We start from the raw sequence: 16,522 nt of genomic DNA, 5'->3' as shown, positions 1-16,522 counted from the left end.
TACGAGCTGTTCCTTCATGCAATCCCACTTCCACCTTGAACCAGTCCGTAATTCCTACCGCACACCTCACTCCTGTCAAACACCCAGTTCAACTCCCTCTGACCTTCTCTATACTTACTGAAGAGAAGGAATATTAAAAAAAGATGAAAAAAACCCACAATGTAGTAAAGGAGTTGCTGCATTCTCTAATCTGATTGGTCAGAAGCTGCTGATTAAACTTCTGTAACAACAGCTATGACAGATCACATGTTTATTTTAGATTAATGCGCACGTTAAAATGATATCGTTGCTATAGTAATAGATAATTGACTCCGGGTGTCAGAAATCTAAACCTAGTGACAAACAGATAATAATAACCATGATGTTATTTAGCAAAAACAAATGAATAATCGTTGTTTTGGTATCATTTTCTGTGAGGTGAGATATATATATATATATATATATATATATATAAAAACTATATATATATATATATACATACTGTATATATATGTACATTACATTACAGGTGTGAAAAAATGCTGTAAACAAAGAATGCTTTCAAAAATGGAAGTGTTAAACATTTATTTTCATAAATGAACAAAATGCAGTGAATGAACAAAAAGAGAAATCTAAATCACATCAATATTTGCTGTGACCTCCCTTTGCCTTCAAAACAGCAGCAATTCTTCTAGCTACACTCGCACACAGTTTTTGAAGGAACTCGGCTGGTAGGTTGTTCCAAACATCTTGGAGAACTAACCACAGATCTTCTGTGGATGTCGGCTTTCTCACTTGAATGTCTCTTCATGTAATCCCAGACCCACTCCATGATGTTGAGATCAGGGCTCTGTGGGGGTCGTGCCATCACTTCATGCTGGTTTGAAGGCAAAAGTTAGTAACACCAAATATTGATTTGATTTAGATTTTTGTTTTGTTTGCTCACTTTGCATTTTGTAAATTGACAGAAATAAACACTCATTATTTATATTTCTGAAAGCATTCTATGTTTACAGCATTTTTTCACACCTGCCTAAAACTTTTGCACAGTACTGTATATATATTGTTTAATTATATATATATATATATATATATATATAATATATATATATATAATTAAACAGTTATGGAAGGAGTCTCCAGTGTCAGTGCTTTGTAACAGAGGTAAAGTTGTTTAGGGGATTTCATGCTCTGTGTAAAAAAAGGCTTGTGAGATAACGACTTGTCTTATAAATGATAACACAACATTTAATGTAACTCTAAAGGGATAAAAAGTACGAGGCGCGATTTTTCAAAATTCTTAGAAAATGGCTACAATCAGCTTCACATTAAATCTGCTTTGCATCATACCACCTTATCATCGATTACTTTCTTATAACAAATTGCCACCTCGTTTTCTATTCTACAGATTTCCCCTAGTTTTCATACCGCTTCTCCTTTACTGCCTTTATATCCACGTGGCCCAGGTATGGACAGAGGACTCCCCTGCATACAAAAAGAAAAGGAATAAAAAAACCCTGCAATCCAGATGGAAAACAAATCATAATAAATAATTAAATACAGCAGGCTCTTACTTTCTCGCCTCGGTTGCCTGGTAAGCCTTTATCACCCTGTAAAAGATTAGCACATTCTTAATATAGAATAAAGTGTAAATTTGTGCACTCATATAATGACAAATAAAGAAATTGGTTGGTTTAATCCATACTAATAATATTACAGTACATTTAGGGCCACATTCAGAGTTCAAGACCAAGAAGAAACCTTGGATGATATTTTAAACTCTGTCTTCTCCCAGTTGGGTCATTTATATTTTCCATACACATAGCCACCAATCAGAGAAAGTGAGGGATATCACATGCTATCTATCTGCAGGTCTGCTTTTAAACCGCTGCCCATGCAATGTCAAGGTATAATTGAATACACTTGGAGATGATAAGTGTTTGATGATGATGATGATGATGATGATGATGATGATGATAAGTGAGAGGAAAAAGCACAGAGGATCATCAGACTCCAGTCATCTGCTTCAATCAGACAGACAGTATTGTGCCAGGATGCAGCCTGGACTTTGGCCACGTGCTTTTGTTGATGTTCTGTGTTCACGTGTCTTCCCTGCCCTTGTCCCTGCCCCCCTGCCACCCCCCCACGCACACCTGTTCCTCATGTGCTAATTGTTGTTAGAATTTAGTCGAGCCGTGTTGCCTTAAGCAGCGTGGAATCCTCTGATGTTGTCTGATGTCGTCTTGTCATGTCTGGTTTAGTTTTCGTCCTTGTCCCTGTTTCATGTTTTTAGTTAATAAACCCTGTTTATTTTTACGCTATCCTGCATTTGGGTCTGTTTTTACCCCCGCCTCGCTGACAGTATTGTAGCATCAGATCCATCAGCAGGTTGTAAGATAGCATCTTACAAGCCATCAGACGGCTGAACCTTCAACACCACCACAAGCACAACTAACTGTATGTACAATGTGCTGCACTTGTACATCATGTTTCTCTCAGTGTCCTGATATCAGACTCCTTGTATTCACTGCATGTTCATTGTACCTTTCATAATATGTAAATCATTTGTATTACTGAATATATACAATATCTCCCATTATGCCTCTTTAGGACCGAACTTTATTTACATATTTTTTTGCGTTATGTTTGGGTAGGCGTGCACAAAAGTAGCATGAGACACGGCCACAATTGATCAGGAAGAGAGTAATGGCATCTTTCCACCAACATGATATGTCCGTATGGAACTGTTGGGTTTTACTGATGATCTCCTGATGATAAGGTAAACGTTTGTCTGTCGTGTCACTCGAGAGCCATGGCAAAACCTTTATTTTTTACTGATCTTTCTTTAGGTTTTGGATATTCTGAAGGCATTTCTGTGAAAACACACCCACGACAGATCCACAAAAAGATAGAAAGGTAGACATCAAAACACCTGAAAAGCTCACAAACCGAAGGAACAGACAAGATTTCCTGCTAATTTCAAATCAAGTTTAACCTTGTGACATTTGCCTTAAAAGTCATCTCACCTTTTCTCCTTTTGTGCCAGAGAGACCTTTAGGACCCTGGGACAATGAAAGCATCCATAAGATCTTGTTTACGTATTATTTCTTAATTTAGGGTCTTAATTTCTTAGCTTTTATAAAAATAAAATAGATTTAAAATTAATTTTAGAGCTAAAACACACAAGTATTCACAAATGCATTTCATTTTGTGTTATTTTACCACGAGTCCTGGTGGTCCTCTGACCCCCATAGGGCCCTTGGTGCCCTACAATTGAAACAAAACAATGTCTTAACAACTATGAATTAAAATGTACTTATCACTGTACTACAGAATACTTTTTACACTGTTCATATGAAGCTCTGTTTCCCATCCCACGTTACCCTGCGTCCTGGAAGTCCAGCCACGCCCCTCTCTCCTGGCTCCCCGGGGATGCTGTCGCCCTGGTAACAGATAACAGATGGCCGATTTTCTCAAGAATTGACCTTTTAATACAAGAACATCTCACAGCCTACAGTCCACTTCACCCAGCAAGCAGGAGGAGGAGGAGGGTGAAGGAGGCAAAGATGACCCCAAAGCTCACAGTTTCAGACTTTAGTTCTTGGATTTGTCAAGTTTATAAATCTATAAGATGCCATGTCCATGACAACAAGATGGATGGAATTTTCTTTTACAAAATACATCCCAGAAGATTATAGATAATTGTAGAGGATCTTAGAAAGTTCTCCATCGTACATTTGGCAGTGTTTAATGCAGTTTAGACCACCGGTGTTCAACCACGATCAAATAAGGAAACTGAAGTGGGTTTTAAAATGTCCAAATGGTTAATTGACTGTTTGCTTGTATTTTAGGAGTCTTAATTTCCTTACAGAAGAAACCTAGCTAAATGTTTACAGAATTCATGATATCATCAGTCTTCCTTAGACCCCTAGACCCCTTGATTTGCAGACAAAAGCCCCTGAACCTGACTGAATTGAACGAAACGAGATGCTGGGGTTTTGCAGGTGGTGTTCCAGGTCTAGGATCCTTGTATGGATCCATGACATCATGGACTGATGACTTGAATCTGCCAGCTTGTTAAACTTTATTAAAGGACTTTATTAAAAACTTTATTGTGCTTATTCTTGCATATTTTCATGAAAGGTGCCAATATGTTTTTGTTTGTTGGTGACTGTAAAAATATCTGAAATAAACCCTTTACCTTGTTGCCCTTCACTCCTAGTGGACCTGGAATCCCCTAAACAAAAGATCAGCCTGCAATGTGAATATATTCCATGTCCTTTCCTGATGTAAACTTGTAATGTGTTTGTTATACAGTTTATATTCACATACTTCTTTTCCTGGAGGTCCAGAAACACCAGGAGAGCCTGGTGATCCATTTTTTCCTCGTCTTCCTCTGTCACCCTACACGTCATGAGAATATCTCTTAATCATATTCGGTTATTTAATCTAAAGCGTGTTATTCAGACAACATGGTGAATTATTTAATAAATACAGTTGAATTAAATAAAAACACGCTACTGCGAGAATGAGAGATAGAAGTCTTATACTCTTTTCTTCAGAAGAGGACACTTACCTGTTTACCTGGCTCTCCAGGTTCTCCTGGTGCACCATTGTGACCCGGTGTACCCGGAATACCAGGGTTGCCCCGGATTCCCTGAATGCCTTGTGCTCCAGGTGGTCCTGGTTCTCCAGGCTCACCCTGGGGTAACATCATACAACAGAAACCAAAGTAAACACAACTCTGCACTATTGCTTGTCACTGCAGTGGTCTCCCCCAACGTACTGACCAGCAATCAAAAGCTTTAAACCACCGAGCTCTCATGATACATGTTACGTGAGTCATGACAGAGGAGACATTTGGGGAACTTGCAAAGGTTAGCACAGTCAGAGCGCAATAGCCAAGTCTCACCTTGGGCAAACCAGGGCAAGTATTCAACCACCTGGGCTCTGGGGATCATTCATTCATTCATTCATTTTCTACCGCTTATCCGAACTACCTCGGGTCACGGGGAGCCTGTGCCTATCTCAGGCGTCATCGGGCATCAAGGCAGGATACACCCTGGACGGAGTGCCAACCCATCGCAGGGCACACACACACACACACTCATTCACTCACGTAATCACACACCACGAACAATTTTCCAGAGATGCCAATCAACCTACCATGCATGTCTTTGTACCGGGGGAGGAAACCGGAGTACCCGGAGGAAACCCCCGAGGCACAGGGAGAACATGCAAACTCCACACACACAAGGTGGAGGCAGGAATCGAACCCCGACCCTGGAGGTGTGAGGCGATGTGTGTGCTAACCACTAAGCCACCGTGCCCCCTTCATGATGCTTTCAGTATTTCATTTTTACTTGGTACAAAGTGAAATGTGTATGTGGATTTATTTTGGTCTCAGGCATTGAGCTGAACTAAGCTGTAAAGTTTATAAAAATATACACAATTCATACACTAAAATAAGTAAATCTTTTTTCTGGCAAACAAGCTAAACATCGGTACATCTCACGAATGAAGCATCGACTCGGACTTGAAAAGGATTTTATGTTTTTTTGTCTCAATCTTGTCTCGCTTTTATTATGACGCGACATTGACCCTTGGCCTGGACGCTTGTCTTGGACTTGACAGTGGTGTTAACTGTAACTACAAAAGAGACATCATTGAGGTAATAACGCAGTGACATGAAAGGACATACTTTAGCAATTTTCTTTCTGAGAGTGAAAAGCTCTTTGCACATAATAAATAACGAGGTTTTACCTTCTGCCCAGGTGGACCAGCCTGACCGACAGGACCACGGTGTCCTATTCCAGGCTCGCCCTTGAAGAACACATCAACATTTTAATCTCAAAGATCTAAAAGAGTCGACCCAGTGGCTGATGTCCATTATCGGGTTAAAAATAAAAGTTACCTTTTGTCCTTTTTCTCCAATCTCACCCTGTACAAACACAAAATTCAACAGGAACACGTTATTACTACTGACTGATCTTTATATACAAATGACACGGTCACGATTCACGTCTCGTTATTTAATTACCATTTAATTGCTAGTTAAAATGTACGTCTGTACCATTAAAAGGTAACATGTGCAGTTATCAGAGTCCTCTGTGTTTCGGGGTTTAATTAGAAGGAAATCAGACAGAAAAGTTTTTCAAGAACGTTGTTTGCTATCAGCAATTAAAAACGAGAGAGTGAAGGAATTATAAATATTCAGATTAAACGCTCGCGGATAAAATAAAAATAGCTCACTGAGGACATCAAAGCTAATGGAGTGAGGCTGCTGTTCTTCCCGCCCAGTTTGATTGACAGTAATAATTTCCCAACATGGCAAACAGGGGGTGGATGATGTCACATGTGTGGGTGGGATTGAATCGAATAAGGAAACAAGAAACCTAGTAAACATATGAGATAGATAGAGTTTAGAGGGGATTCGTAATCACCTTGGGTCCTGGTAAACCATTTTCACCCGGAGGTCCCTTTAGAAGAAAATAATGATTGAATATTTATATTGTATAAACATTAAACTGTCTGTAAACTCAATTTTATTGGTGCTGTGATTTGAAATGATGGAGTTTTGTTAATATTATGAATGTATTTCAGAGTAGTTCTGATCACATGACCTTTTGATGAATGTCCTACCTTTAGAAGTTCATACTGAGAGATGTGGGCCCTCATGTCTTCCTCCCTCTCCATCATCTCCAACTCCATCCTCTGTCTCTCCATGACGTCCTCTCGCTCCGTCTCTCTCTCCCTACCTCGCTCTCTCTCCGCAACTGCCTCCCTTTCCAACTCCGCCTCTTTCTCATGTTCTAGCTCAATTCTTTCTCTCTCCATCTCCACCCTGTCTCGCTCTCTCTCTTCATCCCAGTTCCAGTCCTCGTCTTCCTCGTTCTCGCCGCTCCTCTCGTCGTCTCTATCTCCAGAGCTCCGCTCGAGATCCTGCTCGGCCCATGTCCCTCGTTCCTCTTCCTCTTCCATCTCCCAATCTTTCACCCCTCTCTCTCTTTCCTCCTGTCTCCCCATTTCTCTTTCTAGATCTGTTTCCTTGTATATTTCATCCTCAGTTTCTGGCTCCTTGTTTTTCAGCTTCTTTCTCTACAACGAGAGTGTAGAACATGGTAATGGTTACGTGAGGTGATACAAATCTTTATTTATTTATTTATTAATCACGGTAAATCAAACAGACTTACTTTTTGTTTCTTTTTCTTTCTTGCACTATTTGAGAGCTGGGAAAAGTAAATGTCAGGAGGAAGAGGTTTAAAATAACTACATGTTGCTTTTTATATAACTACATTTCATTTTATATCACAAGCTATGAGTCATCTGAGAGCGTCATCAAAACACCGGCTGCGTTACCTCGTAATCAGGAGAGGGGGCGCTCCGCTTCATTTTAGGCATTGTTCTGTGTGCATCAGAACTGGACATGACTCGCTGAAAACATTCACACAATGACAAACTCTCTTCATCACACTACCTTAAAATCTACTTGTGCATTTTAATCTTAGCTACTTTTTTTTTTAGTTCTCACAGACCTATATGTAAAATCCTTATATAAACTTTACCATCCTTCGTGCTGATCGATATCAGTAAAATAAAAAAAAAAAAGTAAAATACTGTTGAACTTTGGAATCTGATTCATTTTCTATAAAAACAACTCTTACACCATGTTTATATTAACATATAACACGTTATCGTTTTTATTGTATAACAACTCATGGATGCTCCACATAATCACATAATAACTTCGACTTAATAATAAACTTTTTTAAAATGTGAGATTATAAAAAATATTATGGTTGATATATGATTCTGTAAGGAGATATTATGAGTCTCCAGCAGAGGTGGGAGTAAATCACACATGTGCAAGTCTCAAGTAAGTCTCAAGTCATGAATGTCAAGTCAAAGTCAAGTCGAGTCTTTTTTTAATATTTGTCAAGCAAGTCTCAAGTCTCAAATTTGCGACTTAAGTCAGACTCGAGTCAAGTCGAGTCCTCCATCTCTGAATCATTTAACTCAAGTCTGAGTCAAATCTCAAGTCATGAATGTCAAGTCAAAGTCAAGTCGAGTCTTTTTTTAATATTTGTCAAGCAAGTCTCAAGTCTCAAATTTGCGACTTAAGTCTGACTCGAGTCAAGTCATATGACTCGAGTCCCCCATCTCTGGTCTCCAGTGCAGGAAATTATGGTTTCAAATCATAATTTAAACATGAAGAGCTGCATTTTTTTAAGAAAGTCTACTGGAACCAGCAAGTATAACGTAACTACTAACTGGAAGCAACTTTTGATGACATTCATATAAATAAATAAATTATATATATATCAATTAGAAGCTTTATCAAAGAAAACACAAAAGAGGATAACTAAATAATTTTACTTGTCTGTTGTGATTTGATTGGCTAATGAAAAGTAAGTGTGCATTTCAAAGTAAAGATCAGCTCGTTAGATCTGGACATGAAGCTAAAGTTAATTGTGGAGGATCGCTTCCCTTTAGCAAAACCTCTGGCACAGGAAACAAACTCTAGTCTGATGAGAAAAATGATCATTAGTGATTATGAAACCATCCCAGCTGCATGGTCAATGCTGAATATCCCTATTACTGTACTATACAGAAGGAGAAAAGCACTAGGCCAAAGGAGCAGTAAATTCAGAAGGCAGTAGGTGAGAAGTCCTTTGATGACCTACTGAGATTCTGGGACTGCAGTATGGACATAATGGACACTACAATATCCCATAATGCAATGGGATTGACTTCAGAGTAGTCAGAATCAGAAATTGTGGAAGAAAAATATCAGCTCATGTTGAGTTTAACGTCACTTAATACCTGCTCAATGGTTAACTTGTAAATTGTAAACAAGAAACAACTGGGTATACTAAACACATACAGATCAGTATGTACTGTATCGACGACCGAGCCGTAGGTACTGAACCGAATGCAGTAGTGAATCAAATGCTGCAGGTAGTGAATCAAATGCAGTAGGTACTGAATCACATACAGAAAATACTGAATCAAATGCAGTGGGTACTGAATTGAATGCAGGGAGTACTGAATCAAATGCAGTAGGTACTGAATCAAATGCAGTAGGTACTGAATTGAATGCAAAGGGTACTGAATCAAATGCAGTAGGTACTGAATTGAATGCAGGGGGTACTGAATCAAATGCAGAAGGTATTGAATCAAATGCAGTAGGTACTGAATTGAATGCAAAGGGTACTGAATCAAATGCAGTAGGTACTGAATTGAATGCAGGGGGTACTGAATCAAATGCAGTAGGTACTGAATCAAATACAGTAGGGACTGAATTGAATGCAGGGGTCACTGAATCAAATGCAGTAGGTACTGAATCAAATGCAGGGGGTACTGAATCAAATGCGGTAGGTGCTGAATTGAATGCAGGGGTCACTGAATCAAATGCAGTAGGTACTGAATTGAATGCAGGGGGTACTGAATCAAATGCAGAAGGTACTGAATCAAATGCAGTAGGTACTGAATTGAATGCAGGGGGTACTGAATCAAATGCAGTAGGTACTGAATTGAATGCAGGGGGAACTGAATCGAATGCAGTAGGTACTGAACTGAATGCAGGGGGTACTGAATCACATGCAGAAAATGCTAAAATTAAATGCAACAGACTGAATCAAATGTAGTAGTTACTGAATTGAATGCAGTAGATACTGATTCAAATGGTGCAGGTAGTCAATTAAATGCCAGAGGTACTGAAACGGATACGGTAGGGATTGAATCTCATGCAGCAGGTTCTGAGATCAGCTTTTGCAATAAACAAAATTGATGTCAACTGATATCAAACACAACACGACACTTGTTTTGTGTTAAGCCATATAGACCCCTTATGAACGCCGCTCGACAGTACAGAGTGTGTTTTTGTAAGATTAGTGGAGGAATAGAAACACACACACACAAATAAATAAATAAATAAATAAATAAATAAAGACACTAAGACATGTTTAGGAAATTTTAACCAATTTACTGACACACATGCGCAAGGAGAATAAACACACAAAAATAAAGCAAATGAATGGAATTTCACCAGTGAAAACAAGACTGTAAAACATCCATGAAAAGAAACACAATTCCATTTTAACTAAAGAAAACAACAACAAAGCAACCAAATTGCAACAAACCTTTTCTCCCTCAATATATTTTCATTAAATAATCCAGTGAGGAAAATTTTATATGTGGTCATAATCTTTTTTTTAGGAATCTTTTCACAAAAGTACAATGAAGAAATAATGAGAACGTGGCTTTAGTGCCAGTAAATAAATAATAATGCACAACACTAAGAGCAAAAATTGTCAAATTAGCGCTGTTTAATTTTCAGATTCGACTGTACATATAAATCTCAAACGTTATTAAACTCCACTCTGGGCATGAAGAAACGTGGTGAGTGACATCATCACTGCGCGAGGATTTTTGGCCCGTCAGCTCATCCCCAGGTTTAACTCTTCCCATTCACTCTCACTCACACACACACACACACACACACACACACACACACACAGTGTCCCTCTAACGTTTTAGGTGATCTCCTGCATTAAGAATCCAAAGAGAGAACGGATTAAATGAAGCTAAGCCAGCTGATGTATAGCTGCATTCCGCGTGCCATAGCCATGAACACAGTGATTCACCTTGTGCCAAATGCATGCTGGGAATTTCCATTCGTACCACTTTTGCGAAGGGGTTTATATTATCTTTATTATGATGCATTCAGGTCTAGTGTTTTCCTTTCGTTTACGTTTTAGCTGGTGTTAATGTTGACACTGGTGAAATTCTCAGAGGTTTAAAGCAGGTCATGTGATATTTCAACCTAAGACAAAGTATACTTATATATACATATATATATATATATATACACTTCTGGACTGGAGAAGAAATGGTCTCTGATTAAAACTACTGAGCGAGATGTTGTTTTAGGGTGAAATATCATTTTGACCAAGCAAGCAACACGTGCACCAAAAACGATAGAGAGAAACGACATTCCAGAGACGAGATATTAGTTCATGCCACATGCTGAAGCCTCATTCATGCCTCGTCAGCCAAACCGGATGCAGCAGCCTTTTCTGAACTGACGCGGTCTATAGAAAGCCGACATACCGTTCTCCTTAAAAGTTATTAACTTATGATGTTATAATCTGATTTCATTTCTTTTGCCTGAAAATTTCAGATTCGCAAAAGCTCTACTGGTTTTCACAGAGTTCCTGAAAGAACCCTGTCAAGAACATCGATATGTGTTGACCGAACCGAGACCAGGCCAGGTAAGAGCATCACTTTAGCCTGGAGGATATTTCAGGCAAAATTAAGAGCCACCATTTTTAAAACAAATCCTGTCTGAATAAATAAATTAGGACCTGATAATAAGATTAAGATGATCTTGGGTCAAAGTTTCTAAACTTTAAGAAAGTTAATCAAATATTGACCAAATCAATCTAATACAGCATTATATACTGTATATTATATTATGTCTTTATTCTTTATTCTTTTTTTTATATATTTTTGCTGCTTTAACAGAGAAATTTCCCCATTGTGGGACGAATAAAGGTATATTTTATCTTATCTTATCTTAAGTCTCGTAGATACTCAGATTCTTGTCTGTGCCTCGTCAAACTCTTCCTTAATGATATTAGTATAAATCTATATTTTACCAAAGCCATCAGTTCATTACTTGTCTGAGATTTTTGTTATTTAATATACAACAATAAGATTTGCTAAATAAACAAATGGCTTTTGAGTTGTTATAGTTACGAATACTTACCTGAACAAAGACAGGTCTGAGTTTAACCTCTATCTGTTTTGGTTAAGACCTGCTGGTCTGACTACAGTAACATTTAAACAAAATGATATGTAGACTTTCTATAGGTGCAACAAATGAAACAACTGAAATCACTGTTCTTACCTTTTCTGCAGCCGGTGTATCGAGTTCTGAGGATACGAGGCTTTCGCTCTGCTTTAAAAACACATAAACGATACGCTTTAGTTCCAGTCATAGACGCTCACACGCGGTCACCATAAAGACAGTGAGAGAGCGTCAGTACTGTACCTGCTGCGTGACCGCTGATATCGAGAGGAAAGGATCTGCGGTTGTGTAGATCATCTGAGAATATGAACAATTTGAGTCATTATAAAGGTGTAAGTATAAATAATGCAGAGACTTTACACAGTATTCGTTTTTAATAATTCAGTCTTTTTGATAAGCATGTGAGATGATGAAACGTTCTTTTCATGCGTGTGTGTGCATGTGTGTGTGCGTGTGTGTGTGTATTTGTGTGTGTGTGTGTATCTAGTGATCAAGCTTTCAGAAACTAATAATAACACTAATCCCCAGTCTAATTCATTCACACTGTGTCACTGTGTGAGTTTCTGTACAATATGTGTATGAAGGCGTCCACATCGTGGTCCAGCTTCGGATAAAATAATTAGCTATAGCTTTATTAATTATCAGCAGGAAAACAAACAGACAGACAGATAGACAGATAAAGTGGATAGATGGAGAGAGAGACAGACATACAGACAGAGTGTATAAATGGACAGACAGGCAGACAAACAGACAGATAGACAGACAAAGTGGATAGATGGACAGACAAATAGACAGACAGACAGACAAAGTGAATAGATGGACAGAGAGACAATGTGGACAGATAGATAGACAGAAGGACAGACAGACAGACAGACAGACAGAGAGATAGATAGATAGATAGATAGATAGATAGATAGATAGATAGATAGATAGAAGACTTTATTATCGCTACATGATAGACAGACAGACAGACAGACAAACAGACGGACAGATAGATAGATAGATAGATAGATAGATAGATAGATAGATAGATAGATAGATAGATAGATAGAAGACTTTATTATCGCTACATGATAGACAGACAGACAAACAGACGGACAAATATACAGATAGGTAGATAGATAGATAGATAGATAGATAGATAGATAGATAGATAGATAGATAGATAGATAGATAGATGGAAAGACTTTATTATCGCCACATGATAGACAGACAGACAGATAGATAGATAGACAGATAGACAGATAGATAGATAGATAGATAGATAGATAGATAGATAGATAGATGGAAAGACTTTATTATCGCCACATGATAGACAGACAGATAGATAGATAGATAGATAGATAGATAGATAGATAGATAGATAGATAGATAGATAGATAGACAGATAGATAGATAGATAGATAGATAGATAGACAGATAGATAGATAGATAGATAGATAGATAGATAGACTTTAGAGTACTTTTGTGTTTAAACGCCTGGTCTTACCTGCTCTGTCTCTTCCTCATAGGAGAGAACAGTCTCTTCTGTAACAAGCTCATTCTGTGGTGACAGAAAAAAACACAGTCATTATCGTGTCATATTATTCCTATGGGACGACATACCACCATCATTCAGATCCTTCGCATCGTCACTGGATCATTTTTGATATTTTATTGATATGTCAATCTTACCGACGCCACAGAACATTGATGTGCACAAGCTACAAAGATCTCAGATGTCACGGCATTTTTAATGCACGTCACCCTGGAAAGTGTCAGACTGAAGACTTAAATATTCTATTCTATTACATTAGACCTGTTGGAATAAGCTTATGGAGTAATAGTCTTCTTTATGAATTGGTCTTAGATACACACTGTGACTGTTAGAGCCTCAGTAGTTACCACATTAAGTGCAAATGAATTTTATTAATGAATCCTTTCCTTCTGTTTTTTGAGTCCTAAATCTAAAACACTAGATTTATTTTTTTAACCCCAGATTAAGACACTTTGTTCTTGTAGCAAAACAGCAAAACCACCAACCTCATATTCATACTCTTCATCACCACCACCACCATCGTCATCATCACCATCATCATAATCATCACCATCATAAATCTCCTCCTCGACCTCTTCTTCATCTGGGTCTAGTGCTTCCTTTGGTTTAGAGACATTACACCATTATTATCGTATTAATAATCATATTACATCATTACAGTAATTACATCATAATGTCATGTATAAAATTTGGATTAAAGCCGTTACAGATTATTTTATTTACTATATTCAGAAAAAGCTGAAAGAGTATTTAGTATTTTTGAATACCATGAAAAAAAAATTGAGTGTAAGATTACTGTTATATATTTTTCTATATAATCAAATCTTATGTTTATTTAACATTATTAAATATTAAATTATTGTCATACAGCAGATATACCGAACATAATGAGCTGAAGATATATTGATTATTAAATAAATGTTTAGAAAAAAAATAAAAAGAGAAACAATTTGTGTAAAAAAAAGTATATTATGAGCTAATTATTACAAGCACATACTTGTTTGCATAATTTATTTATATACTATTTATTTGTTTTTTTTACCTGTATAACTTTGTATTATATAATAATTAAAGAAAAATATTACACAATAATTTCGCGTAAACCGATTGAGGAAAAATCAACATCAACATTTACATCAGATATAAATGATATGTAGCTTTAGAAATATTTAGACAGACATTTAGACATAAAGGTTTAAGTTGATTTTAGTGTTATATGAGTGTTATATGAGTTTAGATGTGTTAGATTATGACATGTTTAAATAGGGCATTTACCGATCGCTTCCTGTGTCGTTTATGTCGTCCTTTATTCCCTTTACCCTGGTTAAAAGTTCCACAATCACAAAGAGTTATAACACATAATCTTAACGTCTTTAATTAATGAGCAAAGAACTGAATTCAATCCGATCATCAGCTTCTGTTTAAGGAGGTAAAGCTTTAGGATTTAAGGTGGAATACATGATTACTGATAGACAATTACTAATATAATAAGTATTAGTGTAAATACCGTATTCAGAGTTACGTCAATATTTATGTCCGGAAAAATTAGACATATTCAGATTTGGCTTATGTTGGTATTTAATTAATTCTTTTTTTAGGCTTTAATGAGGAAATGAGGACTGCTTTTGAGAAGCTGTGATTTATGAAAATCTCCAGGTTAACTTATTTATTTAGAAGTCTTATAATAATGTTCGTTAAAGGTGGGGTCTCCGATGTTTGAAAGCCAATGTTGACATATAAAATCACCCAAACACACACGCCCTTGTATTAATAGCTCCGCCCACACATACATACGTAACCCAGGCAACTAATGGAAAGAAATGTGTCTTTATCATAGCTGAAGTGAAGAACAATACGATTGCAGATAAAAAAACAAGCAAAAATGACACACAAGCATAATCATGTAAAGGACAAAGACATATATTAGTTCTGTGTAACAAAACAAAACCAACGTTACTCACCTATCGAGAAGGAAAAAAGCGCCTCGGCGTCTTAAGTAAAGTTGGTCACATATTCACAGATTGGAGTTTCCCGAGTCAATAACTCCTGAGCTAAACACTGTTACTACACAAAACACGGTTGTAGCTGCGTCTCTACATTACTACGATAGAAAAGAGGTGTTATTTGTGTAGTAACAGCGTTTAGCTCAGGAGTTATTGACTCAGGAAACTCCAATCTGTGAATATGTGACCAACTTCCTGCTCCTTCAGTTCTCTCCAGCGCTGGAAAGCTGATCCTATATTAACACGTCCTACTTCTTACCTTATCGTAAGTCTTTCTTCTCTTTCTTTCTTTGTTTTTATCCTCCATGTCAATGTTAAAACCGCTTTCTGCTAATGTCACACATGCGTACTGAACACTCTCTCTGCCCATATTGACAAGCCCCGCCCCTTTCTGCTCATTGGCTACACGTTTGTTTTGATTTTTGTTTTGATTTTTAGTTTGTCGTCCCGACTCAGTTTTCTGAAGCATTTCTCAAACATCGGAGACCCCACCTTTAAGTGGTGTTTCAGTTAAGTTACACGATCGTATGCGGTTTAACGAGAATTAATCGTTCGTACTGCTTTTATCCTCATAAAGCCATCTTCGTGATGAGATCTTCACGATTATAAGAGTGAAGACATCACAGAGTTATTACTATATTATATCTGTGCAGTTCACATCAGAACATGTTGATTAACAGCTACTGATAAATAAAGGTTACGAAACAGTTATAAATATAAAAATATTCCGCACCTTTCCTTTCTCTCGGCCCTTCTTCTTCTCAGATGTCTTCTTCACCGTGTTCTCTTGAATGTGGAGGACGTTCTCCGTACTTACCTCTGCTTTCGTGGTAGCAATCTGTCAAACACACACACACACACACACACAAACACGAGAACATAAATATATGCACAAATTTGCAAGAAAACACTCTAACATTTTAATATCACTTTGACAAAATAAAGAAAAGAAAAAAAAGGAAAACCAGCTTCAGAGTTTTTGTCATGGATTTTGTACGTCTCTGGAACTAAACATAATTTAGTGTTGGTGAAAATGGTGTTGAGGAGCGCCGTCTAACGCCGTTTCAGTCTACAGTGATCGCTGATCGAAAGGGTTGAGATATATGATTCAAACCACTGAATGAGTCTGTGAAAAGGGGCGGAGTCATCCTGGAGGAGACCACACCCATCAGGATTGAGATGTTTAAAAAA

At 37.5% G+C, this 16,522-nt stretch overlaps 1 protein-coding gene across 1 annotated transcript in view; it reads right to left on the bottom strand.

Moving 5' to 3' along the window:
• col7a1l (collagen type VII alpha 1-like) overlaps positions 1-16,522 on the bottom strand; it is a 100,252-nt gene that overhangs the window by 15,089 nt on the left and 68,641 nt on the right. The window contains exons 74-93 of the mRNA XM_060890108.1: positions 16,065-16,169; positions 14,604-14,648; positions 13,814-13,927; positions 13,281-13,334; positions 12,035-12,088; positions 11,891-11,941; positions 7,339-7,413; positions 7,173-7,208; positions 6,622-7,077; positions 6,423-6,458; positions 5,894-5,920; positions 5,743-5,802; positions 4,556-4,681; positions 4,312-4,383; positions 4,181-4,216; positions 3,363-3,422; positions 3,202-3,246; positions 3,006-3,041; positions 1,554-1,589; positions 1,408-1,464 (exon numbers count right to left, since the gene is read on the bottom strand). Coding sequence (XP_060746091.1) covers positions 1,408-1,464; positions 1,554-1,589; positions 3,006-3,041; positions 3,202-3,246; positions 3,363-3,422; positions 4,181-4,216; positions 4,312-4,383; positions 4,556-4,681; positions 5,743-5,802; positions 5,894-5,920; positions 6,423-6,458; positions 6,622-7,077; positions 7,173-7,208; positions 7,339-7,413; positions 11,891-11,941; positions 12,035-12,088; positions 13,281-13,334; positions 13,814-13,927; positions 14,604-14,648; positions 16,065-16,169 — 1,581 coding nt within the window. The remainder of the gene's footprint in view (positions 1-1,407; positions 1,465-1,553; positions 1,590-3,005; positions 3,042-3,201; positions 3,247-3,362; positions 3,423-4,180; positions 4,217-4,311; positions 4,384-4,555; positions 4,682-5,742; positions 5,803-5,893; positions 5,921-6,422; positions 6,459-6,621; positions 7,078-7,172; positions 7,209-7,338; positions 7,414-11,890; positions 11,942-12,034; positions 12,089-13,280; positions 13,335-13,813; positions 13,928-14,603; positions 14,649-16,064; positions 16,170-16,522) is intronic.

Source organism: Tachysurus vachellii, chromosome 16, assembly GCF_030014155.1.
Source record: "Tachysurus vachellii isolate PV-2020 chromosome 16, HZAU_Pvac_v1, whole genome shotgun sequence".
In the NCBI taxonomy this organism is placed as follows: domain Eukaryota; kingdom Metazoa; phylum Chordata; class Actinopteri; order Siluriformes; family Bagridae; genus Tachysurus; species Tachysurus vachellii.
Note: the sequence above shows the minus strand (reverse complement) of the source record. Positions and strands in the feature narration are given on the sequence as shown.